This window comes from Drosophila takahashii, chromosome 2R (genome assembly GCF_030179915.1).
Source record: "Drosophila takahashii strain IR98-3 E-12201 chromosome 2R, DtakHiC1v2, whole genome shotgun sequence".
Classification (NCBI taxonomy): Eukaryota; Metazoa; Arthropoda; class Insecta; order Diptera; family Drosophilidae; genus Drosophila; species Drosophila takahashii.
In genome coordinates, this window is record NC_091679.1 from 34,987,715 (window position 1) to 35,013,141 (window position 25,427).

The following is a 25,427-nucleotide window of genomic DNA, read 5'->3' on the forward strand; positions in this document are numbered from 1 at the left end:
CAGTTAGTATGTAGGTTCCGCCACTCGACAGAAATCAACTATTCTGCGGCGGTTCTCGATAATACACATGAAGAAAAAGAGAGCAAATTAGTGTCATTTGAATTAAGTAGCATATGGAGGTGGTTTATTGGTTGTTTTTAAAGGTTCAAATTAATGATAAACAAAAGAATACTTTTTTTATTGATGTAAGGATAAGTTACAATTAAATAAAAACATAAATATCTTTAAAAATTGATAAACACAAAAAAACTGTATCGTTAGAATTAAACTTAATTTAACTGTACCATTTTTTAAATATATTTGATGAGGTTAATTCTTTGTCATACATATCCTAGAATATCATTCTTCCTTTTCTGCATTCTACGATTTAAAATTTAAATCTTACCTATGAAATTCCCATTTCTGCTGAGTGTATTTATATCATTTTTGTGGCTGTTTTATGTGTTGGTGTCATGGCTTCTTGTGGGTGGTATGATGTCACAGCGATGAAAGCTTTCATCGCATATCCGTTTTTAGGAATGGGAAAAGGGTCAACTAATACTAAGCTTTCATTCATCGGAGTGCGCAGAAATATAAGGAAGATGAAAGGACACCATTGTGGTATTTATGTGCAGCCTGCTTATTCACCCGCCAATTTGTATGCCAAGCATTCAGCAAATTACGTGATGAGCAACAAGTTGTCTGGCCTCGAAAGGCGAAAAACAAAAAGTTTCGGCCATCTAAAGCTCGTCGGGACTATGCGTCGTATGCTTAATATTTCCATCCCGCTGAACAAACAAACAAACTGACAAAAGGCAAATCATGTGAAAACAAACATCGCGCACATTTATTATGATACTTATAATGTGTAATTGAACTATAAATATGTACTTTAATTACAGGTAAGTTTAAGGTAGGAGTGAATAATTTATGACTGTCGATTTTTCTTTTGGTTATGAAATGTCGAAGCGAGAAATCCGCGTTTTTGTTTTGTACTGCGGGGTAATGTAAAAGTTCCAGGAGACCTAGAACTCCATGCGTCGCTGCTTGTTCTTAAAACTAATTGCCAGGAAAACGGCCAAGGCGAAGCAGATTAACTGGAAGAAAATCAAGGAATTCGTAAGTAAGTTTAAGAATAAATTAAGCAAACAGGGAACTCACCTCAAAGGCCACCAGAACCCAGGAGACAATGATGAAGCGCAGCTTGTCGCTCTCATAGAAGCTCTGCAGCTTTTCGATGCACCCCTCCAGATATAGATGGTCGGGATCCGGCTTAAGATCGGCGTAGCAACTGGGCGGGATTACCTGGTTCAGATGGATGTAGTCCTGGGCGCTGCTCTTGCCGCAGCACTCGTGCTTCTGCTGCAGTCCATCCATGTTGTTCGCCTGCCAGGCCAGCTCCACCACCTCCTGGCCGCTTTTCGCTTCATACTGATGCAGGAACATGCAGGTGCTCACGATCTGCGGAATGGCCAGGATCAGCAGGAACACGGCACTCTAGGGAAGACAAATATAATCATTATTAAATTCGGAGAAAGTTCCTGGTATATATGGCCTTACCGTTGCTGTCAGTGCCACCGATTCCCGAATGGCCGCAAAGATGCCCAGCAAAGCGAATACCAGGATGACCGAGCACGTTATGTAGGCAGCTATGACGAATTCTTCGGTCTCCGTGTCCGCATTAAAAGCAATCCATCCTATGGCCCCAACAGCTAGCAACTGAAATTAATTACAGTGAAACTTATGATAGATCGAATGTATTTTATAGCACTTTGAAATATGGTGACAGCGTGGTTCAGAAAGATTAAGACTTGGGTGTTCTAAGGTAGTTATATCTATAAATCTAATCCAATAACTATATCTTCGAACCATCATTACCATAATTATTTTCTATATCCTAAATATCCTAAAAAATATGTATCCTAATTATATCTAAAAATATCCTATCTATTTTAAAATTATGATTACTTTCTTTTAGGTTTTTGAAATCTATAACAAATTTGTTGCTAGACAAGATCGACTGTACAATATGATACGATTGCAGTTGCAATTACAAGGGCAATTGCCATTCATTTGTGTGACAATTAAGAGCCGCAACTGAGTGCATCACATAATTTTGTCGTTCGGGAAGTTTGCCTGACTGAGCTGTGATAATGTAATGAACACCCGCCCCCGATTCCCTTTGAAGCCCCTTTGGGGGTTGACGAAGCACCCTTGTTCGTGCCCCAATTTCGGGTCCCTCCCTTGCCGGAACTCCAGTGATTCGATTTCGCTATATGGGTCAGAGTGAAAACCAGAGTGCGAATATTGGTCGAGGGTACGTTGGGCATGACATCATCCTGCGGGAACGGAAATGGGAGCAATTGAAGGTTCTGGCGAAAGTCGGACAGCAGGGAATAGTCCAAAGTGTAAACACGACCGTCATGGCAACCAGAAAACCAGACGGGTGGTACTGACGGGTGGATAAACGGGAGAACGGGTAGAATATATTGGCCACCTTGAGGCCAGGCCGTCTATCTCAGGTGGTCAGAAAACGGACAAATGACAGACGTCGCTTAAAAATACACATCCAACGAACGCCAAATATCTGAAGCGTATGAAAATTTTCAAAAACATTCTCTTCTCGACTGTGTGCTCTTCAAAATTATTGTATATGGCATAGAATATTTTGAAAAATATTCCATTTCGAGGCTCTTTTGAAGTGCGTTCACTTGTGCACCCATCCCACATGATGTCATGCTAATTTCCTTGCACGAAACACGGTCTATATATCCATAATACTATATATCTGATGTGGTCGAGGTAATTAGTAATCCATGTATGAGGCGATGACTTACCCCTAAAATGGCGTTCAGAACGATGGAGGTGATCTTAACGCTGGTCGTGGCACAGCCCATGTTTGTGGAGCTGAAAAACATGTTAAAAAAAGGCACATTAAATATCCATTCCCAAATATCCGAAAACACTCGATCATTTCCCAAATAAAAGTCTGTTAACCTTTTGACTTCTCTCGCCGCACTCGAATAAAGTTTGCCTTTGTTTGTTTATTTTCGTTGCTTTGCTGGATTTGAATTAACAACCAAATATATTTCCGTTGAACGTTCGCCCGGGATATCCGCTCTCGAAACTGAACTTTTTGGTCTGGCACGTTCTGCGTTCGCTGGCGAACTGAAAGCGGGAAAAGTTTTTGTTGTTCTCTTTGCCCGTGGCTGTTTGTTTTTTCCCCAGTCAAAATAAAACAGAAAGAGCGCACTCGCACTCTCCGAAGAGAGCGCTGCACTTGGGGTCACCGCTCCAAGTCATGACGTCACTTTAATATGCGTTTCTTTTGGTGGTGTTTTTATCAGAGACTCTACGTCCCATTAGGGAAATCATAAAAGATGGAAAAGATTCGGCTATAAGCAATTAATAAATTAGACTTTACTTCGATGAGCGTCTCTTTCAGTGGGGCTTTTATCGGAGACTTTCAGTTCCTTATGTAAAAATATGAGGGACATTGAAAGATTGACTAGATTAAGGTATAAACCCTTAATAAATTGACAGGCTTTCAGTACCAATACTAAGTAAAACAAAACCATCTCGTTACTTAAGACGTAAACAAATTTATTAAAATATATTTAATAAATTATTAATTAACGATATACATTCATGTATGGGTTTCAAAAATGATCAATCGCACTTAATAATCTGTAAATCGCAATGGCAGACTCATCTTTTAAGTCATTGTTCCTTAAATTTCGGTAAGATGATATCAAATTTTTTTTAATATGCTCGGATCCGCGATAACGATAAAAAGCACTTGTAAAAGTATGTTATACAAAAATGTACTGTGAAAACCCCCACAACCAAATCCGAAATCCGCCACTGGTGCAGATAAACATAAATGTATTCCTTCGTAAACATCTGAAACTGTAAGCTGATGCTTATTCAATAAGTACTCATACAATCCTCAATCTAGAGCCAAGCTCTTTCTTTGGCCTCTCCTCTCTTGAGATTGTAAAAGAGCTTTGTTTACGAGTTTGTTTTTGTTGTTATGTCTGGGGTCGAGCATTCCCCCCATTCCCAGCCGAATTCCCCAATTCCTCCCACTTGAAAACATATGAATAATATATATATTGTATATTGTACATATGTATGTATTTTGAGGAGGAGTCGTCATTTCGATCTTAATTATGTTTGTCTCTGGCTTTGGTTTTCGATATACATATGCCATCAGGCACACTTCAGTTCTCCAGACTTTCGAACTATGTAGCGGGCAGTTTTCTTCAACGAGATGGAATTTAGTCCTAATTTATTTTATCTTATATTTCAAAGAATACAAAACATATTTATCCAACATTTTATAGTTTTGGAAGTTATAATATCATATTAAAAATCACATCATGGTCATCGTTGTGTTCCAAAAATAGGCTTTTTAAAAAAAGCCCATGTCCCTTAAAAATGATTACGTTTAGATCAAAATTATTGCTGTCTCTAAGAACTTAACTTAATTAAACAGCAAAAAGTCTCAGAAAAATTTTCAACTTTTTTAGCTTCTTTTTTCTTATATTTGGTTTTTATTTCTTCGAAACTACACATGTAATATTTTAATATTCGACGTCATTAAGTATAGCACAAACTAAAGCCTGCAAGACTTTTAACAAAAACACGTTCACGTATGTATTGTAAATATTTAAGGCATCTACGGTTGCTTGGCAAGTGCTTCTGTGTTTTACAAATAAGAAAAAAGGTACATTGGTGACACTTAACAATGAGAAGTTGAGGAGATGGAATTCTTAATTGGTAGTTATTCACTAATAGTTGTATCGCCTCTGGCGATTCGTGTAGTGAATGGCCAATACGATGGCCAACAGGAGGATGACAGCCTAAAAAAAAGGAATAAGTGAGTAAGAAATGACTTTAAGAATGTAAAATAAAATAACACGCACATCGAATCCGAGCAGACCCCACTGGAAGTAGCTCAATGTGTTTTGTTCATCCGAAAAAGCTTCCTCCACCCTTTTCAGGCAGCCGTCCACATTGAGATTCAGGGGATTCACACAGCTGTTCTCCTTGCAACAGCTGTCGGGCACGGTGCTGTTCCAGAATTTAATATCCAGGTAATCCCGGGCGCCATCACGTCCACAGCAAGAGTACTGGAAAGGAGGAATATTGTGATAACAGTATCTATATTTTTACAAACGCAAATCACTCTTACCGTCTTCTGAATAAAATCCATACTGCCAGGCTTGGTCTTTTCCAGCTCCCATTGATTCTCGACCTCCTTCAGGGCGTAGTCTTTGAACACACCTTTTGGACTCAGGATGATAAAGGCAACTATGAGACCAAGCAACACCAGCAGCAGAGTGACATACTGCAAGGAAATTCAAATGAGTTACTCATGGAGCAATTAACGTTATTTCATCCGCTAGGCACTTACCGTCCACAGCATGCGCGGTGATTCACGAACGGCTCCACAGCATCCGAAAAATGATATCAAGAGGATAATGCCTCCCAGGACCAGAATCCCTATAGCATACATTTCCGGCATCGCTCCCCAGCCGAGGCCGCCAAAAACGAGCACCAGGATGCCAAGTATCTAAAAGTAGGGCAGACTAATTAGATAAGTGAGACATAAATACGCCCATCGAGCAAATTTATTCAATATAATATATAAGGGGCGTTATTGATACGCAAGTAATTGTGCAAACATTGTTTCTATCACTAAAAGGCAGTCGACGTAGTGATGAATCTCTTGGGGAGCCTGCTCGAAGAACTTATATTTTTATACTGATAGTCCGATGTTATACAAATTCCCAAATTTCTTATTTTAGAAATTATTGTATTTTTTTAGTCAATTCTTTATTCATTCTTTGTCACAACATTTGATATCGTCACAATTTTTTTTATTTCGTTTTTGTGTTATAATTTTATGACTCAGACAACTGAGCAAAGCCTTGTAAGACCTTTCTAACCATGCCAACTTGTTGATTCTAATCTTAAAAAAAAAAAGAAAAACAAACATTATTTGTTGAAATGAACGCCAACAAGATTAAAATCAACTCTTGATAAAGTACAACTTTAAAAATTTCTTAGTTATGCTTTAAATGCCTTAAATTTAAAAATTAAAGTTATTATTAGTTTGATAGCAACAAATCGGTGCTAACATCAGACCTGTGCAACCTTGAGAAGGCCATAGAAAGTTTTGACGCATAATCTCGACGACTAATTTGTCGGCTTGGTCTCATCGCTATTGTCACATCGTTTGAATATTCCGGTTTCCATATTCCGTTTGTGTTAGCTTTTTAAACGAAATCCGAATGCATGACGCATTTAAGCAGCCTCGTTTCGCCGCTTGGCTGCCAAAGCTCTCCTCTTGGCTCAAGGAACCCAAAGGCCGAGCAGAAGCCATTAACAATAGACACTGGGCTAGCACACACACAGATAGCCGGGAAATGTAGTCATAAACCAAACACGCAGCCGAGATGATATCATCTACTGACCAGGTGAACGTTGAACGGGCAACATAGAACCCACAACATTGAAGTTCTCCAAACAAATTTCAGACACCATCGCAATTAGCTGGCTATTTGTGGCAACGAACCGGCAGATACGCAGATACAAAGTATAGCATTCAGAGTCTTGAAGCCCCAGCACCATATGCCAATTTAAATTGTGTGCTCTACTTACCGCCCATAACGCATTAAATAGGAAGAGCGAGTACTTTAAGGTGCCCGTTGCGCAGCCCATTTTTTGGATTTTTCTTTATATTTTCCACTTAAAACTCAAGTTTTTTATTAGATTCAATCGTATCGCAATGCAACACGTGTGGCAGTTTGCTGTTCTGCGCCAAGTTTTTCAAATATCGAGACTATATCGACGCGGCCAGACCGAATCGGTTAAAGAGTGCGCACTACTGCGGCCACGGTCACGAGCAAACTGAGCTCCCCAAAAACTCTCTCGCACGGAATCCGATCCAAGTCGAGCGGTCCGAAGCTCCAAAGCTGACGTAGCCGCACTATGGGGCAAACGGCCTCTTTTTCTGCCCAAAATACACTTTTTCAAAGCCCTATAAAATGAGTTTGTCGAACCATTTGAAAATGTTAAATTAAAGAGGAAAAAAACAATGGACAATCATAAAAGAACACGGTCTATTTCACATTTGATTCTTAAAATATTTTCTATTTGTTGTTAAAAAAGAATTAAAGACCGTTTTCTCGTTTGCATGTTAAATTAAATAACGTAGGGTTAAAACCTTATAAATGTATTGAAATTCAGAGTTTAAAACATTCTTTAAATTTAACAGCGGACGAGAAAACGACCCTTAATGACGCTTGATATTCAAATTAGTAATTAATGCCACATAAAGTGGTTGTTTGCCCCACAATGCGCTGTTGCCGTCTAGCAGTGTTTGTTAAAACAAACAAAAAGAGCGCAGGCAAACAAACAACATACAGTAAAACCAGAGTAACTCAATCCCCACTAGGAATTAAAAAGGTATTTAACAAATTTGTTTTCAAACTTGTTGATAAATTTCTTTATAATTTGCTTTGCAAACAACAACAATAGTTGATTTCCTGTAGTTACCATAGCATTACATTACAGCTTAACGTATAAATTACATAAATGAGTTAGTAACCTATGTTAGCCAAAGTATTGTAAACAGCTCCAAGATCAAACAATAAGAAGTAAATAACAAATTTAAAAAAACCATTTTTAAATTTTACTATTTATTAAAAATGTTCTTGCTTATGATCTTTTCCAAATATTAAGTTTATCCAAAGAAAAATGCCAGTTGCTAAGGCATCAATTTATGGAAATTATTCGATAAAAAACCTTTTTTTCAATTACAAGAAACGCAACTTAGGTAAGTTTGTCTATACTCACTGTAGGCAAACACTTAGAGCAGAGTCAAAAGGCAAAGGCAAAAAAAGCAAATTGAAGGTGGGGAACAAACTTCAGTGCTGTTGCTGCCATTCGGAAGCCAAACAAACAGAAAGCGAGGTGGGGAAAGCTCGAAGCGTGGAGCTGGTTATGCTTGAAAGAACTTAAATGATATTGAAGTTGGGGGTAAACTCTATATAGCTCCATTTGCCAGATGTTTAGCCGGGTATTGTGTGCTATCGACTCCCCAGTCTTATGTGTAATCCTCTCCCCAAGCAATTTACCAGCTATCGGATTTTGTGAGATTGATTCAACTCGATTGCGTCAGGCGATCGACAGCAAATGACGCCACCGCTGGCAAATCAAGAGATTAGCTCAGACTTCAGAGCGGGGAGAAGAATCGTGTCTGTCGCAAACCGAAACGGAAACCTAACATTGTTCGCTTAATCAGAAAGATTCTCAAATAGAAGAATAAACGAGTAACTGAGCTATATAAACTTATTTATTTGAAATTCTTTAAAAAATCACTGATACAGGAAGAATCGTTTCCGATCTTAAAAAGTATACAAATTCCTAATAAAAATTAACAGACGAATCGGTATTATTTGTTTTTTTCTTACTGTCCATATACAAATGGAAAATAAGATTTGGACACATAGTTCTTAGAATTTCAGAATGAAAAATGTTTGGATTCAAAATTTCCACAAGAGGCTTTAAAATATTTTATATTTTAAATATAAATTTGGAAATATTCGTTTCTTCAGCATATATGCTGATATATATATATATGATTTTATATATTAGTATTACATAACTTTATTATTTCGGATAAATTTGAACAAGAATATAAAAAAATGTAATTTCTGTGGAGTATTTCATAAAAGTAGTCTTTAGTAGCTGTAGCGAATGCGCTGCTTGCGGAATCGTCCGACTAAATAAAAGGCAGCAATGACCATAAGAACCTGTGAAAAACAAACTGATCAGATCCTTCCAAGTTTATTACTATTTTCACATCAAACTTACGGTAATGCCCACTGCGATCCAGTTGGTGTCGTTGGCGTAGCTGAAAAGCGCCACATAGTTCTGACTGGACTTCTGGACACATCCAGCCATATAATGGATCTTCTGGGTGTCCCCCTGAGGATAGCAGCTTGTGGGTAAGGTTTGACGACCGATGGCCACATAGTCGTCGGGGCTATCACGTCCACAACACTCGTACTGGAAATAAGAGCATCATTTAGAATAACATTAAATTGGTTGAGGGTGTCAAATAATCTGATAAAATATGATATTCTCTTCTGTAATTTCGGGTATATGACATGATTGATCTTTGCAATGATTGAACGGATAGAATACGAACCACTTCCTGGTAAGGGTCCATTGCGCCAGGTTTCACCAGCTCCTCGTTCCATTTCCTCTGAACCTCCTCGGCGGCGAACTTCTCTATGTACTCCTCACTGAACTTGAAGCCGAAGATGCCCAGCAAACTGATTATCAGCTGGCCCAACAGTAGGAAGCCGTACTGTATTGACATTGGACGTACATAAAAGAATATCAGTAAAGTAAATTAACCGCGGTGAAGATAAGAGACCCTCTTCCACTCACCGTTGCGGTCATGCACACGCTCTCCTGGCAGATTCCACAGCATCCGAGAATAGCCGAGACGAAGATAATGCCACCCAGTCCATATAGAAACACGATGTAAACAAAAGGTGCTTTCGCGAGGGCCAACGTTGCAATGGCTATCAGTAAAAGACCCGAAAGCTAAAAAGGAGCGAAAAAATTCACCATTGGAAATTCAGATTAGGTTTCGTCAGCAATATCAATAAATAATGTCATTGACTTTGGTCGAGCTTAAAATTGATTCAAAAATGTTAAAAATAATGTATATAAATGGGTACAATCAAAAAACATGAACGCTATTGTCGAGTTTATTACTATATAATATGTACACAACCCAACAAGTTTTAAATTTGCGACTTGCTCCTGAAACCTTTTTACTTTTGGCATATACATTTAAAATCATAAAAAGATTTTATATTATTTGTGAGATTTCAGCTTAAACTTCTCCTTATGTCCAGACCACATATTTTTTAGCAAAGTAGTGGATATCAAGTATATTTTACTCGGTACACTCCACCATAGCGTTTTGTCTAATTTATGGAATTCTACGACAAATATCTTTGCTTACGAATGGCATTTAGCTAATACAAGGCAATATAACCATAAAAGCTTAAAACAAGTTTTTTAAAATCAAGAATTTCGTTTCAAGATTTGTAGTATTCAAATGTAAATGCGATACGTTTTGCAACATATGGCATAGTCGTAAATCATTTTAAGATGAAACATTTTGAAATAGAAGACTGAACACATTTGGCTTTATCATTGAAGTGCACCAAATGTTTTTCATATCTGACAAATGAAAAATATATTTTTAACTCTTACTGACTGAATTAAATTATTCCATTAAACCGGAATATAAGCTAGCTTATCAAACCCCTGCAAATATGTATGCATCCAAATTCCATCGGGAATATAAAAAGAATTAAAATTTCCGATCGCGGACAAAAACTTGATTATCAAGAGCAAAAAAATCAGAAAAATACACTGCTTACTTATATATATATACTAGCAATTCATTTCACGAATATTAACTCATTAAAATATATGTTAGAACTTACCGCATTCAGGGTATTGAGAGCGTTTAGGAAACACTTTACGCAACCGGAAGTGCAGCCCATCTTTAGGCAACGGATAAGCTTTTCTTAAAGAAGACACTACCCCGAAAACTATAAATATATGAATCTATTGGTGGAACGATCCAGCCTGAACGGACTTCAGAATCACAATGAATTTTAAATGCAAATAATGGCCGGCAGCGCCAAATATAAATACCGGATTGTCGCTCTTTATTGATCTTTTTCGGATCTTCTCTCTTTGCCCAGTCTGCCGAATTCCATGAAAGAGAAACACAATAGCAAGGAACTCGTTTAGACTATGGAAAGTATTTATTCACTAATGGCAATCAGCTAATTTGGTTAACTTTTATTATCAATATTTATGCTGGGGTGTCCTCGGCCATCAGTCGTTGATGGGGGTTTCCTCGTCCTTTATCTTGGTTTTGGCATACTTGCGAGCCTTGCCCAAATAGTAAGCAGTGAACAAGCCCAAGAACTGCAATTATTGTAGATGTAAAATAAATAATATTATTATTATCGTGGAATGTAAAGTATTTGTAAAAGGATTTTATTTAAAAAAATATATTTTTTAAAGCTGTTGGCAATTGAAATCAAAAAAATTGTTCTTTAAAGACTTAGTCATTAATAGTAATACTTTAAAATATGAAGAAACTTTTATCTATTAATATTCCAAAGGGAATTATGGGAGCTTTAGGATATTGCATAGCAATATTTTTATTATAATTATTAAATATCACTTTCGGAATGGTTATAAAAATAATTAATAAGGTAATAAATAATAATCGAGTATAGATTATAGTTATTCTGGATACTAGCATCTACATATTCTATACTGATTTTTGAAAAACATAAAAATTATGTTAAAATGCAACTTCGTTAGTTTTATGAGTATTAATCACCTCGAGGCCAATGATGGCCATGCAACTGTAGTAGTTGAGTTCGGCCTGCATCCTCAGATTGGCGGTTGCCTTGGTGGAGCAGCCCTCCTCGTAGATGTGGGCCGGCTTGGAGCAGTCGAACGCGTAGCAGCAGCTGCTGGGCAGGGCCCCTTGCTCCTCATTCAGATAGTCCTGCGGTCCCTCCAGTCCGCAGCAGCCGAAGAGGCTGTGCACCGGCTGCATCTTGTCGTCGCTGTGCGTCTTCTGCTCAAACAGGTCGCGCATGCGCTCCGCAAACCTTCCCATCAGCTCCTCCCGCATCGCCGTGAAGGTGAAAAGGTATGAGCCCAGCGCGGCTATTACAAGACCGCCGAAAATCAAGTACTACAAAAACGGAAGGCTTAGAAGATGTTCTGAAACTTGGGAAGCTGAAGTTTACTCACATATATGGAATACTTGTAGGACTCCTTGAGGGCCACATACATGCCCAGAAATGAGACTCCGAAGACTGCCACCCCGCAAAGGGCTGAACCATAGCTGCCATAGGTGGAGACCGCCGAGCCCCAGGTCACCACGCCGCAAGAAAAGAAGAACACATTACATGTCTGAAAGAATCATAAAAAATGAAGAAAAATGAGTTACTCTGCTTAATGTTTTAACGTTACAAAGTTTAAAGTTTCACTAAAAAATACAAACATAACCAAAACATAAACTCCGAAGACTATAAAACTTTTGTGAGCTAGTAAGATTTACTTTTCATTCAAAAGAACTGCAATCAATGAGTGAGAAATTGTGTTTAGTAACTGACTTCATTTACATTCCCATCAACTGCAGTGTAAACTCATTAACTGATTCATTAACATTCCATAGTTAAATCTACTAGCTTTTGTGAGAAATCAAATGTTTTTCTGCTAGCGGCTCTGAGACTTTATTTGCCAAATACTGATTCCCTTATTCTAATTTTGTCTTGATTTCCGATGGCCATATTAAGCTGCCAAATTTAAAATTAAATAAGTTATTTAGCTATTAGTATAGAATGTATAAATATTAGGAAAACTATTCCTGCTATGCACTTGAATAGGTCGGATATTAGGTTGACATTTGTAGACAATAGCCAGGGAAATTAATTTACCAAATAAGCTAAATAATAAATTTAATTGACGTAAGCCAGCCAGAATTGTGAAAGTGGCAATTGTAAACAGCTGGCCGGCGGAATTATGTAAATATGTGAACAGGTATTTATTTATAAATATATATTTAAGATTGCATCGATTTGTTTATAGTCTTTAGCGGCCTTTTGGCAATAATATGTGCTCTCTTGGGTAATCTTCGAGCACATGAGCACATTATTGATTTTTCGGCTGTTTTTCGCATCACCGGGTGTTGTGCAAGACGACTCTCATTTAGGTCAGGACAGGCTGCGGCATTTGAGGGGAAAGGTCTGGTTCTGGGTCGTGGTAATGGAACGGGCTAATGCGCATCTATTTTTACTTACCACAATAAGAATGCAAGTGGCCAGCAGGCCGTACTTCCAGGGCGTTATGGCGAACGATTTCTCCATGATGACCAGTTAAAATTTTTAGCACTTCAATCCCCTCGATAGTTATGATTCCTACGTGCTTTTGAACACAATTCCCCGACTGGCGATAAAACAAAATCGTTTACCTCGGGGGCTCTGAAAATTCGCTCGATTTACACTATGCCTCTGGATTTGGGGATGGGCATTGTTTACTTGCGTTCTGTAGACTCGACTGGCAGACTGAAGCCCTCCCTGGCTTGGGGGCTTGTGTGGATGCCACAAAAGCTGGCCTGCGACTGAGCCAAAAAAGCGAGAGCGCCAGGTGCCGCAGACCCTCGTGAGATATTCACCACCAACCAAAGTAGAGAACCCAGCGGAACCAAAACAAACTGCGAACTATCATCAACGTGGTGACAAAGACGCAGGCGCGTTTTGAAATTAACATACAGGGTGTCTCTATCTACTGCTGGAGGTAATGAAAATAATTCTTTATATGCATGGAATCAGAAAATTATACCAATAATTGTCTAACCTACATATAGAAGCTAGCTTAAATTTTTAACTATAATTTTAGGGAGAGTTCAGTCGGGAGTTTAAAACACAGTTTAAAAAGGAATTTTTTTGAAAGTGAATCATCAAAATTAATATTTCAAATTTCAAAAGAAATCGAATGATATGTCAAATTACCTTTTATTATATTAAATATTAATATTATAAGATTACATTACAATCAAATTGATATTAATCTTGCTTTTTCGTTAAATAGGAACATTTTAAAGTATATTCAAGGTGTAATCATCATGACAATTAAGAAGTGTTTTTGTTTAATACAGCTTTATTTGTCCTATATTACAAATATTTTGAATATAATACTTTCTCTCAACTAAAAGATCTAAAATCAGCCATGCGTTTAGTCGACAGCTATCAAAATTGCAATTATAAGTGGATTACCTCAGCAGCTGGCTAGTATAGAATTGAAATAAATCACTTACTCAGAGGCAGTACAATGGTTAACTGGGTAGGAAAACTTATTGGTCTATTGATGTGTTTGCAATGTGTAACACAGTTACATGTAAGTAAGTAAAATTGTGAAAAATCAAACTTCTGATTCAGGAAATTATAATTTTCAGGGAATGTTCATGAAGTTCACAAATGTGACTTGCGAAAGCAAGGACTTCAGCAAGAGTAGAGTGGAGTACTGTGAGGTGAAGACCCTGGGAAAGAATAAAAACAGTATTCGACTGCGCTACAGTATGCTCCAGCCAGTATTCGACAATATAGGGGTAATCTATGAATATAAGAGGTACCATATTCTGTTTTTCCATTGTATGCCTTCCTTTGCAGTTTCATTTTCAGCTAATGACGAAGGGTAGTGAAAGTGTCGACGGGACTCCAAATTGGCAACCCTTTCTCTACGCTGTAAACCTTGATATGTGTCGATTTTGGAAGAATCGCCACAATCACTTGGCCAAGATGGTGTTTGAATTTATAGAAGGCCACTCAAATCTGAACCACAGTTGCCCCTATACGGTTTGTTGAAGGAATCCAATACAGAGTGGTACATTTTACCAATACTATTAACTTTCAGAAAGAGAAATTCATTTCTATCGATGACGTTACAAATACTGAAGTCTCTAGCATGATTCGTGGTATTCCAATGGCCAAGGGTTTTTACTCCTTGTTTACCAGGTGGTCAACTGAAAACATAACGCGAGTTCTGACCAACTTTTACTTTGAAGTTTTGAGTGTTTAAAAAAAGTGATATGTCTTTTCTACCCTGATTATTTTTTGAATTAAAAATTCCAGTAAAAAATGTTGGCATTAAAAATTTAAAATAAAGGCATAACAGCATTACATTTTTGTAAGAGCTTTTATATTAAATCTTAAATTCGTAGAACAACCTTGGTTATCAAAATGTCCATATTATCCATAAACATTTTTCTTAAAAAGTTTGAGTTTTTCATTCAGATTTTGGGACTCGACCTTTTTCATTAGTAAACAGAAGTTACAAATTTCAAAAACTTAACATTTGATTAGAAAACTGCTACAAAATATTATTAATTATTACTTAGATGACTTAGATAACGCTTTACATCCAGACGGCATTATTGCGACGGCTCTGATTCTTGACGCTGCTGTAGAGCAGCCAACCGAAAACAGCTCCCACTGCCTAAAAATCGAGGAAACGCTGATTAAATAAATCCATATTGGGCAAAATGATCTAACCAACCTCTCCGATGACGAGCAGCCAGCAGACAATTTTGAATACCAGTAACTTATCGTCCAGATACTTGACGAATTCGGCCTTGCAGCCTGGCTTAAACACCCTGTAAGGTTGGTCCAAGCACTTGTTGTCCACACAGCAACTGGAGGGTATTCCATGATGGATGATCCAGTAGTCCTCGGAACTGTTGACGCCGCAGCACTGCAGCCAGCTCTCATAGAAGCCCAGGGCACCCGTCTCGTTGCGTTCCAACTGCCAGAGGCGATCGAATCCCTCGTTGATGCTGCCCGAGATTCCATCCTTGGTGCCGTGAGAGGCCATGCTGAGGAACAGCAGCTGGGAGAGGATCAGCAGCACCACAGCGATGACGTACTAGTGATAAGGAGAAAATTAAAAGGAATTAGGGTATTCAAGGAGTCAAAACTATTAAAATAAACTCTAAAATTTAAATTATTTTTTTCTTAATTCTAGTTCGAACAGAAAGCACATGTTGTTGTGCTTTCTGACTGTTTAGTATTTTTAACAATTAACATGTTCTCCAAACACAACTGAGTTTTGAGAGTAAGATTCGTCAACTTCAAATTTAATGGTGGTGATATTAATAGGTAATATAAGGGTAAGTTTATTGTAGTATTCACCTTAATGGTATTTAATAAAAAACAAGCTTTGATGTAATATTTTGTACACCCAGAAAAATGATGGACAACATTTTAGGTCATGCATAGCCTAAAACATTTTAAATGGACTAAAAGTTCCTTTTTAGGTAATGTACTGCCTAAAAATTTAAATTTTTGGTATATTTGCCCTACTATTTAGGTCCCGTATAGCCTAATATTTTAGGTCATCGTGGGCCTTAAAATTAATGCATTTTACCTAAATAAATTTGCACGGAACTCTGATACCGTTCTAGCGACGCTATAATTCCCAACCAGTTATAGCGCGGCTTGCATGGTAACCCACTTCGATTGTTGAATAAAACAGCGATTTCACTGCTAAACAGTGAAGCCTCTTCGCTCGTTTTTGTGTGTTGGAATAATGACGACTTCTTGAAGACTAAGCCGACATTGACCTCGAGTTAGCTATAAATTTCTCTGTATTTACTTTATAATATGAAACATTTTTCAGTACAAATTTTTAGGCCAAAATTTTTTATTTTAAGGCAGCCAATTACCTAAAATCTAGGCCAAAAATTACCCCATTTTAGGCCATTAATGGCCTAACATTTTAGGTCATACAATCCTAAATTTAAGGCCATTCAAGGACTTAGCTCCAGTTTAAGGCCAATTTTACCTAAATTCTAGGCCATTTTTTGACATTTTAGGTCAATTTTTTTTCTGGGTGTAGGGCTTTTACGCAGTAAAATTTTAGATCAGATCCCGAAATTTCGTGTTTTCCAATATATCATGAATTTTAAAAGAAAATATACAATCAATTTGTTACTTACGATCAGCAGTCGGACAGGAGCCTCGTGAATGGCGGCCAGGCAGCCGAAGATCGCGATGATCAGGATGACAACGCCCAGGCCAATGATGAGGCCACCGGCCACATTTTCACCAATGCTGACTGCATTCTCGGCGGCGGAGATCAAAAAGAAAATTCCGAAGGCGATCAGCGCCAGACCGAGCACCTGTGGAAAGCACAACGAGTCAACGATTTGGCATACTATATACCCCTCATTAAACTCTCAGGTGTGCTACTCACGGAAAACACAAAGTTGAGCAATAGCAGCACATGCTTCACTGTAGTGGCGCCCAGACCCATGATGACTGTGGATCGAACCGAAGAAGCGACTGGAGACCGACTGTCGAAATCAACGAAGGCGAGCAGAATGCATCAGAGGCGGAACGTACATATATGGCTATATGGCCAGCAGCCAGTTTCAGATACGTATCCCTCGGATATAGCGGTGCGGCAAATCTAAAATCTAAATCGACGTCTGACCGCCGTGTTTCAGCTGTGCGAATCAACTGGCACTCGATGCGAGATCGAGATGAAAACCGTGAAACAGTGTGTTTTGTTTTGACTAAAACAACGATCGACGCACCGCTCGCACATTCTATCTATAAATCGGTGAGTGAAAATCGAGAGCGGAGCGTCGAGAATCGCCCACTTGTGCGAGCTTTTCTTGTTTATCTCCGAATACCACAACAGAACCCCACTCGTTTTGAATTTTCTGCTGGCCAACGATTTCTTGTAAAAGTTTAGTCAATGGCAACGGGTTTTTATTTATTTTCGAAGGCGTGGGTGCCAGATTTACAGTTTTATGAATGAATACTTGGTATATCTGTAGCCTAACTTGATTAATCATCGTAAATTACAATCACATTTCGCCAGGGCTTCGTGGCTAGGAAATTACTCACAACGAATAACGATAATACAGTTCGTGCAAAACACTTAAAACTAATTTAATTATAGAATCGTATGCGGTCGCGATGATTGCGAATGCTGTCTGCCAGGTAGCAGGTGGTCACCGAGCCGGCAAACTGTAATTAAAATAAGTTATAATATTAAACATAAATTGTATAGATATAATGATGAAGTCAATTAATGTTTGTAAATGTTCAGTTTTTCCAATAGAAAATAAACTCAAGGGTCAAGTATGTATACACAATTTCAAAGATTCATCTCGCCAGGAAGGGAAAAAATAATATATAACTTGGGTAATTAAATTTCTATTTAAAAACATTTATATTTCTATTCAAATTCTAATTCTATTTGTGTGACAATAACATTGTGATAAGGATTTCTAATTATTTCGATTAATCAGTCAACATAAATAATTTTTATTATTTTAATTAGTTTTATTAATTTCTAAATTAAAATTTATATCTAATTAAAGAAGCAACTTACCTCAAAGAGTATTAGAAACCAACTAAGGGAGTGAAAATTCGCGGTCTTTCCGCTGACATACTCCTTGAACTTGGTTTCGCAACCGGTCATGAAGAGATTCAAGATTTGGGCGCAGTCCTGATCGAGACAACAGCTCGGGGGAGGCATCTTCTCCAGGTGGAGATAGTCCTCGGCACTATTACGACCACAACAGTGGAGCTAATAACATCAATTTGCAATCAGTTTTAAGGTCAAGAATATTTCAGACCTGTCCAAACTTACCCACTCTTCGTAAGTGTTTAGAGTGCTGTTGCCTTCATGCTGCAGGTCCCACAGGTCATCGAATCCCTGTCTCAGCGAATCCGGCAAAGATTCTCGGCTGGCTGCATAACTTATGCTAAGCATCACAAACTGAATGATCAGAAGTAAGACCAATAAAACTGCATACTAGAAATTAAAATTAAAATATTTAATGTAATATAATATTGAATTAAATATATTTTTTTGCTGATAACCTATCATCTATTACTCACACAGATCAACAGATTCCTGGAGTCCTTGGCCACGGCCACCGTGCCAAAGATGCTGGCCACTATGATGACGGTGCCCAGGAGGATGCAGAGAACGGCGGCCAGATCCTCGCCGTGATCCAGGCCCATCACTCTCTGCTCGTCGGAGAGGCTGTCCAGCAGCCAGGCGCCATACCAGATGAGCAGGCAGCCACCTAGCTAAACAAATGGCCCACAATCAAAATCCCTTTCAATGTCAGCCCATTTGGGGATCTATTTTCGGGCACTTACGGCACAAATGCCACTGATGACACACAGAACGGATCTGAGCAGTCGGGTGGTGCAGTACATGACGAGCGCTAGCTTTCGCTTTTCACAATTCACAATTCTTCAGTTTTCACAAGAGTTTTTCCGCTGGGGGCTGGGAGCACACCTTGAGCAGTGCCATCAAACCATCGACTAAAGTCGCATAATCTCCATTTGTTTGTCTGGGGCGACTCACGGAGCTGTCTGTCGTTGGGAAACGATTAACCCGCAGATTCGTTGGCTGCTTCGGATTCTGTCGCCATCCGGTCCGGTCCGTTCCGATCCCGATCCGTTTGGCCAGATGCAGTGGCCAAAGAACACAGAGCAAATAAATACATACCATGGGGGAAATCAAAAGGCGAGCACGGGCCACAAAACATACAACAAAAAGAAATATAGAATACGCCCGCCCACACGCGCTCTACAAATATGAGACAGCATGTGTCCACCCTCACCTTCTTCGGGTCCCGCCTCATTATCATAGGAATGATGTCAACAGATCTTCCGAACCGAAGCCCCGAAAACCGAAACACTCATCGGTCTACGAACAATTCTTTATTTTGGTTTTGGCTTCTCGAAATGATGTTACAAAAAATCGTAGCTTAAGTCGAGCTTAGTGTAGATTAAATTACCACGTAAACGGCTTAAATACCGTTTCACTATTACAGTTATCCAAAATGTTAAATAGAATACAAACAATGCACTTCGCTTAAGTAAATTTGTTCTGGAATCTCTGGTGAGTTTTCGAAATAAGTATTTGTATGGAGAGTTCTTTGGCCTTAAGTATGCGCATCTTAAACTTGAAATTGCTTTTTGAAATGCAATACTTTCAAAAATTGTACAACAACCTATTTTGTATAGTACTTCGAGCGGCGCCAGCGGTTCACAATGCTGTTGGCCAGGACGCAGGCCAACAAGGCGCAAATGATCTGTGAAGAAGGGGATTTTATTTAATTATAAATATTTATTTATTTTTATTAACTTACCTCCACACCAACTAGCACCAGGGCGACAATGTTGAATGTCGTCCAGCGATCGGCGATAAAGTCCAGGAACTTTTGCCGGCAGCCCTCGAGATTCAGTTTGTCACTTTCGCCGTTGTAGCAACTATTCGGCGGCAGTACATAGTCCGTGGGTCCCACATTTCCGCAGCAGTCCAACTGTTATATAAATTGTGGAAATCCAAAGGGGAACTATTAAAGACATGCTCATTGTATGGCCTTCTTTATCACTCACCCATCGCTCAAGGCTAGCTATCTGGCTCTGGTTTCCAGGCTTGATGGGCACGGGCTGATCGTTCCACAGCTGATCAAATGTCTTGTCCACGTTTATCAGCAGCGAGTTTTGGAATACCCACAGGAAGCCCACCACTATAACTTCCAGAATGATCAGTATCACCACAATAACCACGAACTGTGTAGGGAAATACAAAAGAGAAAAAATTAGTATTGGTCAAGTCACTTAAATATTTACTTTACAGAGAGCATGAACTCTTAGATTACTAATTCAAGAAGTGATTTCTGAACGATTTATCCATTAAAAAAAAATAAATTGTTTTTAAATGAGAATGCTCGAGGATGTGTGACTTATAAATACAACTGATTAAGTTACTTTTTTTTACAAACAAAATGTATATTTCAAAGCTGTAAATGTGACTAAAATTTGGTTATTTTATAAAAAAATTATCGAATTATTTGTATGTACAGCTGTGAAAAAAATAATAGCACCACTAACCCAAAAAAAATTTTAACTAGTCACCCTACTCCCTTTTTTTATTTTTTTTAACTTTTCAAAACGGGTTTTAAATAGTAAGACTAAACATAATTTGAATATGAAAAAAAATGTTAGCTTTATTAAAAATGTTTCTGGACTTATTTAAGAAAATCTATGCAAAACTGGAAAAACGTACGAAAAAAATAATAGCACCACTTCTCTAAAAATAGAATAAAAGGTAGAAAAATGACAAATGGGTAACTTAATCTTTAGTTGGCGGTAGCTAACAAGTAAATCTAAGTTTAAAGTGTAAATATCTTTTGCGATTTTTGGATATAATGACTTACTATCGATTAAACAAGTCAGGACCCTACCTATAAAGGAATTGGGGCCCAAAAGTCATAATATATATTCACAAATTTTGTTCGGAAATGATTTAAGACGTTTTAGATTAACTGTATAAACTGTCTTTAAAAAAAAACTCGAAGATTTTTGGTTGTGTTATGGTCAAGCGAGTACACAAGTCACTGTATATTGCTGACTGAGTACTTTCGAACTCTTTCTTTGCTATCCTGACCGTGATCCTGGCCGGATTTTATTGGTCAAAGATTCATTTAAGAAGTATTTTGTATTCAGTTTAAGCTACGAATTACTACCGTATTACTATTTACATCATAGGATGATTCATGAACGATGTATTCATCCGTATTGATCTTACTTCAAGAAGGAAAAACAAGCCTATGTTAATACTAGGTCCATGCTCAATAAATGCATGATTTGGTACCATGTTTTTGGTCAATTTAGGTGTTTAGAAGACACATGACTTATAAAAAGGATGTTTTCTTACCCAATTTAACTTTGCCTTCACACATTCTCATAAGTTTTTTGACGAGCCCTATGCCCTTGTAAATGTGTTTCGCATTTCGGATAGGATTTTTTTTTTAAGTCCATGTTTTATAAATTTGTTTATTGAAACATTATCCAACTATTAAAATATTCTCTATTATTTTAAGCACGTGTTTTAGTTTAGTTTTGGCCCTGATAAGATTCTTTGTGCTTTGTGATATAACATTTTGGATGGAAAAATGGGCCAGGACTCGGTTTTTCTGTGTTATCCTTCAAAGTTTATGCCATTCTTAATGAAGATGATCCAAAACCTAACCAATCCAACCGGTTTTCATGACCGTTTTCCATCCAATATGTTTCTTTTTTGAATATTTTTCTTTTCCGACTTGGAAAATTTTCCACATGTCCTTGTATTGCCAAATGGTAATCAATTTGATGTCTGGATATCAGGAGAAGTTAGTTTAAGTCAAATCTCATAAAATATATCCTTTATACACAAGAATATTAGCGCATCGTACCGTTTTATTTAAAGAAAACGGAAGTGGTGCTATTATTTTTTTCGGCCTTTTTTTGACTTCTTTTGTTAAAATCTGAAAAAATTATGTGTAGACAACATTTTCGATATCCGTATCAATTTTTTCAAATAGATGGAATACTAATCAAGATAATAAAAAACACTTCTTATATAAAAATCCCCGTTTTCCACATATTTCTTTAATATTAAGAACCTGTGACGAAGTGGTGCTATTATTTTTTTCGCAACTGTATGTGCGTCATGTAGATGTATTTATATTTCCAAGATAAAGTTTAGTATTTTTAATTAGAACAATAATTATTACAATTTAATTATACGATAAAAACTGTTATTAAACAAATGATTTGTGCACTAAAAATATATATAAACAAATTTCCATAAAATGAATAAATTATTTTATTTAAATTACTCCTTCCCATTTAATATATGTTTTACTTACCACCTTCGAAGCGGTGCTGCTCTCACGTGCTGCTCCCAGAGCTCCGAAAAGCGCGGCCAGAACGACGACCACGCCCACGCCAATGATGACGAAGGCGGCGGTGTTAAAGTGCTCGAATTTGTAAATGATGTGCACTCCAAGGCCAATCACAACCAGGCCGAACAGCTGTTGAAACGAGAGAGGTGGGAAGTGGTTGATTGAAAAGCTAAATAAATTCTATTTGGCCCGAAAGGTGATAAAACGGTAGCGCTTGAAGGTTCTGCGTTGAGTCAATATGCAAATGAGGTCGGTTGTTCTCTGTGTAGAGAATCGATGAAAATTCTCCAGGCGTTGGATTAGAAGATTAAAGCATACTAACCACAACTCGCCCCGCAATACAGCTTACTCATTCGCGAACTAATGTCTCCATAATGAAATATTACGTATACGCAGAGGTGTCTCCTGAAAGCGCTCGCCTCTCACTTTTTGAATGCACCGCTTGTTGCATTTTTAAAATAACCGCCATGACTCACTAGATCCACAAACACAACGCGATATTTCGCACTCTCCTGCCAACTGTAGACTCTTTGTAATTTGGCACTTGGCAGCTTGCCCAAAGAAGCGCAAAGAATACGAATAGCATTTTGCTACCGAAAGTAAGTTTCCGAAATGCGTAGTAATTATAAATCCACAGCGATGATGTTTGCACACGGCAACCTGTTGTCGCCACCAATTTGTAAATTATTTTTACAATTGTCGGATGCCCCCTCCAACAAACAAGAAAACCAGTCAACAAATAAGTTGGCTTTGACGTGCCTTGTTTGTTTGTCACCCCGACTAAATGGGCCCGGCTTAGAAGAAGCTTACGTTACGGTCGGCACCAATTCGGCTCAAAGCCTACGAGGTAATTATGAATGATTTCGACGATTAATAACGGCAGCCATGGCTGATTTCAAGTGCCCTAAACTGGGTGTAGCTCCGGCTAAGAGGCAGTTAAATAAATATTCACTTAAGGCACAATTTAATGAGCTTTGTGACTGAATAAGGCAGCGGAAAAATAACATTTACATTAATAGAGTTACAATCGAATGGTGGAATCATCACTGGCCCATCAATTAATGTTTATGAGACAATGGAGATGAGCTGCGGACACGTAGCACTCAGACATCTGGCATTATTTTTTGTGTGGATAGCCGAGTGTATACCATTTAATTGTAATTTATTATGCTCCGGCGCCCAAATCCCGCCGAGACCAAATAGGCGCTGACATAAGGGCTCGCGGAAAACCAAAAACACAGAGGCACGTTCTTGAAAGCTCGAAAATCGGAAACAAACAGATTGTATTAGTTGAAATGGAAGCCAAGCATGCCACACAATCTGTATTTACTTACGACCATCGAACCATAATTAGACTTTTTAATTGAGTGCCCAGTTTTGTGACTTAATTTGAGGCAGAACCTTATGATCGCTATTTACACTGCTGCCAGGCCCACTCAACTTTCTGGTATCTAAAGCGGACTATTATGCCTGTCGCGATTATTTAACAGGCTGAGGAGACACTCAGGTGCTGTCCAATAAAAATAAGATAAGGATTGCTATGTGTTGGCAACAGAGTAATAGTAATGGCAACGTTTTATTAATTTGCTCTCATTTCCCCACGCAGACAAGCAATTAAACGCAATTATCACCAGAGTAACCAAGGCCAGGAATTAGTAGAACACTGGGTCCAACTAATTTGCATATAGTTTGATAAGGCAGACACCACATAGACTGAGTAGACTGAGTAGGCAGATCAAATGCCAATGTCAGCGCTCCGAAATAAATGTCCAAAACATGTCGCGGCCCAGATTTATGTGGGTTTCTGTCGGCGGGGGATCACCAAAGGCGAGACACAAAGGTTCAGCCCTACCCTAAAGCAGAATGAAGTAATTTCAGTCCGGGCTCCGACATAATTGAAATCTCCCAACGTGCAAATCGAGTGCTAACTCGCCTGGAACCAAACGCGGAAAATCGCTCATACGCCGTGTGGTGCTCGCTGGCATATTTCCTCAGCCTTCGGCCGCATTCCATTTAAATCAAATGCCTGAAAGATGCCCAAAATGTCTAGGAAATGACATCAACCGACGTATATATAAACCAAAATCTGCTTCAAGTAAAACCTACTAAAATAACACAACAAATCTAATAAAAATTCTATATATTTTTGTTCAGGGTTAAGTGTTGGCGTGGGTGACCAAGTTTCGACTTGGCAGCCTTTAAATGTTGAAAAAACCTAAATAAAAAGCTCAGCAAAAAAATAAACAAAAAAACAAGTGGTTTAATATTATATCATTTTTTTTTATATTATTTTTAGGAGAAAATATTGCAAAAAGTTGTTTCCCTTATCTGGTTTGCAACTCGATATTCCCCAACGTACATTATTCCATGAATATTAATGCTTTTTATTGCTGCCCCGAAATTTGCATCAAAATGGAACACAACAAATTATTTAAATGCTCGCAAACTAAACGAAAAACTATCCAACAAAATATTTGTGCTCGAGGGGCCAATGTTTGTTTTCTACGCTATTAAATAAACAACAGAACACATCAAAGACTGATGAATCTTTGAATGAACTTGGGCGAAGCTGGAGAACGTTTCTTGGGCAAGATCTGGCATTTGGCCAACGGCGGCCAAAAGTCAAGTAATTTATCTGCAATTAGCCTTGGCTAGAGCTTTGGGTTAATTCATGTTTTACTGTCTTTTGGGGTCAGCAACGTTTCCCCACCGAAATCGCAAACGAAACTTATCTCTGGCGATTATCTCATTGGATCCATCTACTTACAGCATAGATAATATCCCAGAGGAGGGCGAACCCCTTTAAAACGCTTGTGGAGCAGGCCATCTTTGTTAATCCAATACTTTTGAAACAAACACTAGATATTTGGTTTCAGGTACTCCGGTATTATTTATAACACTTGGCAACTCGCGGCTTGTTGACAATTGGAAAATATTTATATTTATATTGATTCTAACGGTTGCTGGGGCTACCCAAAACCGGGTTCATGTTCACCGCTCGACTGTTAACTGAAAAGTGTTTCAAACGTTCCGACTTGCTGATAGGCGCGAA

General features: G+C 38.2%; 8 protein-coding genes across 9 annotated transcripts; 1 reads left to right on the forward strand and 7 right to left on the reverse strand.

The window, feature by feature from the left end:
- Positions 1-799: 799 nt before the first annotated feature.
- lbm (late bloomer) lies at positions 800-3,136 on the reverse strand. Its single transcript, XM_017146009.3, has 5 exons — positions 2,977-3,136; positions 2,817-2,886; positions 1,540-1,698; positions 1,141-1,476; positions 800-1,076 (listed from the first exon to the last, which is right to left on the reverse strand). Exons 2-5 carry the CDS (start codon positions 2,874-2,876, stop codon positions 1,005-1,007), a joined length of 627 nt encoding a protein of 208 aa, XP_017001498.2. The 5' UTR covers positions 2,877-2,886; positions 2,977-3,136; the 3' UTR covers positions 800-1,004.
- A 1,376-nt stretch (positions 3,137-4,512) lies between these two features.
- Positions 4,513-6,890, reverse strand: Tsp42El (Tetraspanin 42El). The gene is made up of 5 exons (XM_017146006.3): positions 6,649-6,890; positions 5,399-5,557; positions 5,177-5,332; positions 4,908-5,114; positions 4,513-4,844 (listed from the first exon to the last, which is right to left on the reverse strand). Exons 1-5 carry the CDS (start codon positions 6,706-6,708, stop codon positions 4,773-4,775), a joined length of 654 nt encoding a protein of 217 aa, XP_017001495.2. The 5' UTR covers positions 6,709-6,890; the 3' UTR covers positions 4,513-4,772.
- A 1,757-nt stretch (positions 6,891-8,647) lies between these two features.
- On the reverse strand, positions 8,648-10,730 carry Tsp42Ek (Tetraspanin 42Ek). Its single transcript, XM_017146100.3, has 5 exons — positions 10,524-10,730; positions 9,448-9,606; positions 9,203-9,364; positions 8,866-9,060; positions 8,648-8,804 (listed from the first exon to the last, which is right to left on the reverse strand). The coding sequence occupies exons 1-5, from the start codon at positions 10,581-10,583 to the stop codon at positions 8,733-8,735; spliced, it is 648 nt and encodes a 215-aa protein (XP_017001589.2). The 5' UTR covers positions 10,584-10,730; the 3' UTR covers positions 8,648-8,732.
- A 98-nt stretch (positions 10,731-10,828) lies between these two features.
- On the reverse strand, positions 10,829-13,303 carry Tsp42Ej (Tetraspanin 42Ej). 2 transcript variants are annotated; one of them, XM_070213868.1, is made up of 5 exons: positions 13,152-13,303; positions 12,915-13,094; positions 11,863-12,024; positions 11,441-11,803; positions 10,829-11,016 (listed from the first exon to the last, which is right to left on the reverse strand). In XM_070213868.1, the coding sequence occupies exons 2-5, from the start codon at positions 12,978-12,980 to the stop codon at positions 10,924-10,926; spliced, it is 684 nt and encodes a 227-aa protein (XP_070069969.1). In that variant the 5' UTR covers positions 12,981-13,094; positions 13,152-13,303; the 3' UTR covers positions 10,829-10,923. The 2 variants fall into 2 exon arrangements, with proteins under 2 accessions (XP_070069969.1, XP_044249143.1); XM_044393208.2 differs by having other exon boundaries at positions 12,915-13,244.
- Positions 13,304-13,870: 567 nt separating this feature from the next.
- LOC108060407 (uncharacterized) lies at positions 13,871-14,851 on the forward strand. Its single transcript, XM_017146102.3, has 4 exons — positions 13,871-14,010; positions 14,069-14,221; positions 14,283-14,468; positions 14,527-14,851. The coding sequence occupies exons 1-4, from the start codon at positions 13,945-13,947 to the stop codon at positions 14,689-14,691; spliced, it is 570 nt and encodes a 189-aa protein (XP_017001591.2). The 5' UTR covers positions 13,871-13,944; the 3' UTR covers positions 14,692-14,851.
- Positions 14,852-14,888: 37 nt separating this feature from the next.
- Positions 14,889-17,142, reverse strand: Tsp42Ei (Tetraspanin 42Ei). The gene is made up of 4 exons (XM_017146101.3): positions 16,864-17,142; positions 16,607-16,789; positions 15,169-15,534; positions 14,889-15,108 (listed from the first exon to the last, which is right to left on the reverse strand). The coding sequence occupies exons 1-4, from the start codon at positions 16,921-16,923 to the stop codon at positions 15,028-15,030; spliced, it is 690 nt and encodes a 229-aa protein (XP_017001590.3). The 5' UTR covers positions 16,924-17,142; the 3' UTR covers positions 14,889-15,027.
- A 220-nt stretch (positions 17,143-17,362) lies between these two features.
- Tsp42Eh (Tetraspanin 42Eh) lies at positions 17,363-18,946 on the reverse strand. Its single transcript, XM_017146014.3, has 5 exons — positions 18,792-18,946; positions 18,525-18,719; positions 18,274-18,438; positions 18,013-18,210; positions 17,363-17,645 (listed from the first exon to the last, which is right to left on the reverse strand). Exons 1-5 carry the CDS (start codon positions 18,849-18,851, stop codon positions 17,568-17,570), a joined length of 696 nt encoding a protein of 231 aa, XP_017001503.3. The 5' UTR covers positions 18,852-18,946; the 3' UTR covers positions 17,363-17,567.
- Positions 18,947-19,346: 400 nt separating this feature from the next.
- On the reverse strand, positions 19,347-25,370 carry Tsp42Eg (Tetraspanin 42Eg). Its single transcript, XM_017146097.3, has 5 exons — positions 25,143-25,370; positions 22,340-22,504; positions 20,043-20,219; positions 19,793-19,966; positions 19,347-19,735 (listed from the first exon to the last, which is right to left on the reverse strand). The coding sequence occupies exons 1-5, from the start codon at positions 25,200-25,202 to the stop codon at positions 19,655-19,657; spliced, it is 657 nt and encodes a 218-aa protein (XP_017001586.2). The 5' UTR covers positions 25,203-25,370; the 3' UTR covers positions 19,347-19,654.
- Between the last annotated feature and the right edge of the window lie 57 nt (positions 25,371-25,427).

Excerpts from the sequence above, each read along its gene's own strand:
- Tsp42Ej (XM_070213868.1), bottom strand. The coding sequence starts at position 12,980 with ATGGAGAAATCGTTCGCCATAACGCCCTGGAAGTACGGCCTGCTGGCC. Across the intron at positions 12,025-12,914 it reads CCACTTGCATTCTTATTGTG|ACATGTAATGTGTTCTTCTT; the intron begins GTAAGTAAAAAT and ends TGATTCTTTCAG. Across the intron at positions 11,804-11,862 it reads CCTACAAGTATTCCATATAT|TACTTGATTTTCGGCGGTCT; the intron begins GTGAGTAAACTT and ends CCGTTTTTGTAG.
- LOC108060407 (XM_017146102.3), top strand. The coding sequence starts at position 13,945 with ATGGTTAACTGGGTAGGAAAACTTATTGGTCTATTGATGTGTTTGCAA. Across the intron at positions 14,011-14,068 it reads AATGTGTAACACAGTTACAT|GGAATGTTCATGAAGTTCAC; the intron begins GTAAGTAAGTAA and ends TATAATTTTCAG. Across the intron at positions 14,222-14,282 it reads CAGTATTCGACAATATAGGG|TTTCATTTTCAGCTAATGAC; the intron begins GTAATCTATGAA and ends CTTCCTTTGCAG.
- Tsp42Eh (XM_017146014.3), bottom strand. The coding sequence starts at position 18,851 with ATGTACTGCACCACCCGACTGCTCAGATCCGTTCTGTGTGTCATCAGT. Across the intron at positions 18,439-18,524 it reads CCAGGAATCTGTTGATCTGT|TATGCAGTTTTATTGGTCTT; the intron begins GTGAGTAATAGA and ends TTTAATTTCTAG. Across the intron at positions 18,211-18,273 it reads TAAACACTTACGAAGAGTGG|CTCCACTGTTGTGGTCGTAA; the intron begins GTAAGTTTGGAC and ends TGATGTTATTAG.
- Tsp42Ek (XM_017146100.3), bottom strand. The coding sequence starts at position 10,583 with ATGGGCTGCACTTCCGGTTGCGTAAAGTGTTTCCTAAACGCTCTCAAT. Across the intron at positions 9,365-9,447 it reads GCGTGTGCATGACCGCAACG|TACGGCTTCCTACTGTTGGG; the intron begins GTGAGTGGAAGA and ends ATGTCAATACAG. Across the intron at positions 9,061-9,202 it reads TGGACCCTTACCAGGAAGTG|TACGAGTGTTGTGGACGTGA; the intron begins GTTCGTATTCTA and ends TCTTATTTCCAG.
- Tsp42El (XM_017146006.3), bottom strand. The coding sequence starts at position 6,708 with ATGGGCTGCGCAACGGGCACCTTAAAGTACTCGCTCTTCCTATTTAAT. Across the intron at positions 5,333-5,398 it reads CACCGCGCATGCTGTGGACG|TATGTCACTCTGCTGCTGGT; the intron begins GTAAGTGCCTAG and ends ATTTCCTTGCAG. Across the intron at positions 4,845-4,907 it reads GGGGTCTGCTCGGATTCGAT|GCTGTCATCCTCCTGTTGGC; the intron begins GTGCGTGTTATT and ends CCTTTTTTTTAG.
- lbm (XM_017146009.3), bottom strand. The coding sequence starts at position 2,876 with ATGGGCTGTGCCACGACCAGCGTTAAGATCACCTCCATCGTTCTGAAC. Across the intron at positions 1,477-1,539 it reads CGGTGGCACTGACAGCAACG|AGTGCCGTGTTCCTGCTGAT; the intron begins GTAAGGCCATAT and ends TGTCTTCCCTAG. Across the intron at positions 1,077-1,140 it reads GGGTTCTGGTGGCCTTTGAG|TTAATCTGCTTCGCCTTGGC; the intron begins GTGAGTTCCCTG and ends ATTTTCTTCCAG.
- Tsp42Eg (XM_017146097.3), bottom strand. The coding sequence starts at position 25,202 with ATGGCCTGCTCCACAAGCGTTTTAAAGGGGTTCGCCCTCCTCTGGGAT. Across the intron at positions 19,967-20,042 it reads TAGCTAGCCTTGAGCGATGG|TTGGACTGCTGCGGAAATGT; the intron begins GTGAGTGATAAA and ends TTTATATAACAG. Across the intron at positions 19,736-19,792 it reads TGGTGCTAGTTGGTGTGGAG|ATCATTTGCGCCTTGTTGGC; the intron begins GTAAGTTAATAA and ends CCTTCTTCACAG.
- Tsp42Ei (XM_017146101.3), bottom strand. The coding sequence starts at position 16,923 with ATGGGTCTGGGCGCCACTACAGTGAAGCATGTGCTGCTATTGCTCAAC. Across the intron at positions 16,790-16,863 it reads TGCTCAACTTTGTGTTTTCC|GTGCTCGGTCTGGCGCTGAT; the intron begins GTGAGTAGCACA and ends TGCTTTCCACAG. Across the intron at positions 15,109-15,168 it reads GGCTGCTCGTCATCGGAGAG|GCAGTGGGAGCTGTTTTCGG; the intron begins GTTGGTTAGATC and ends CTCGATTTTTAG.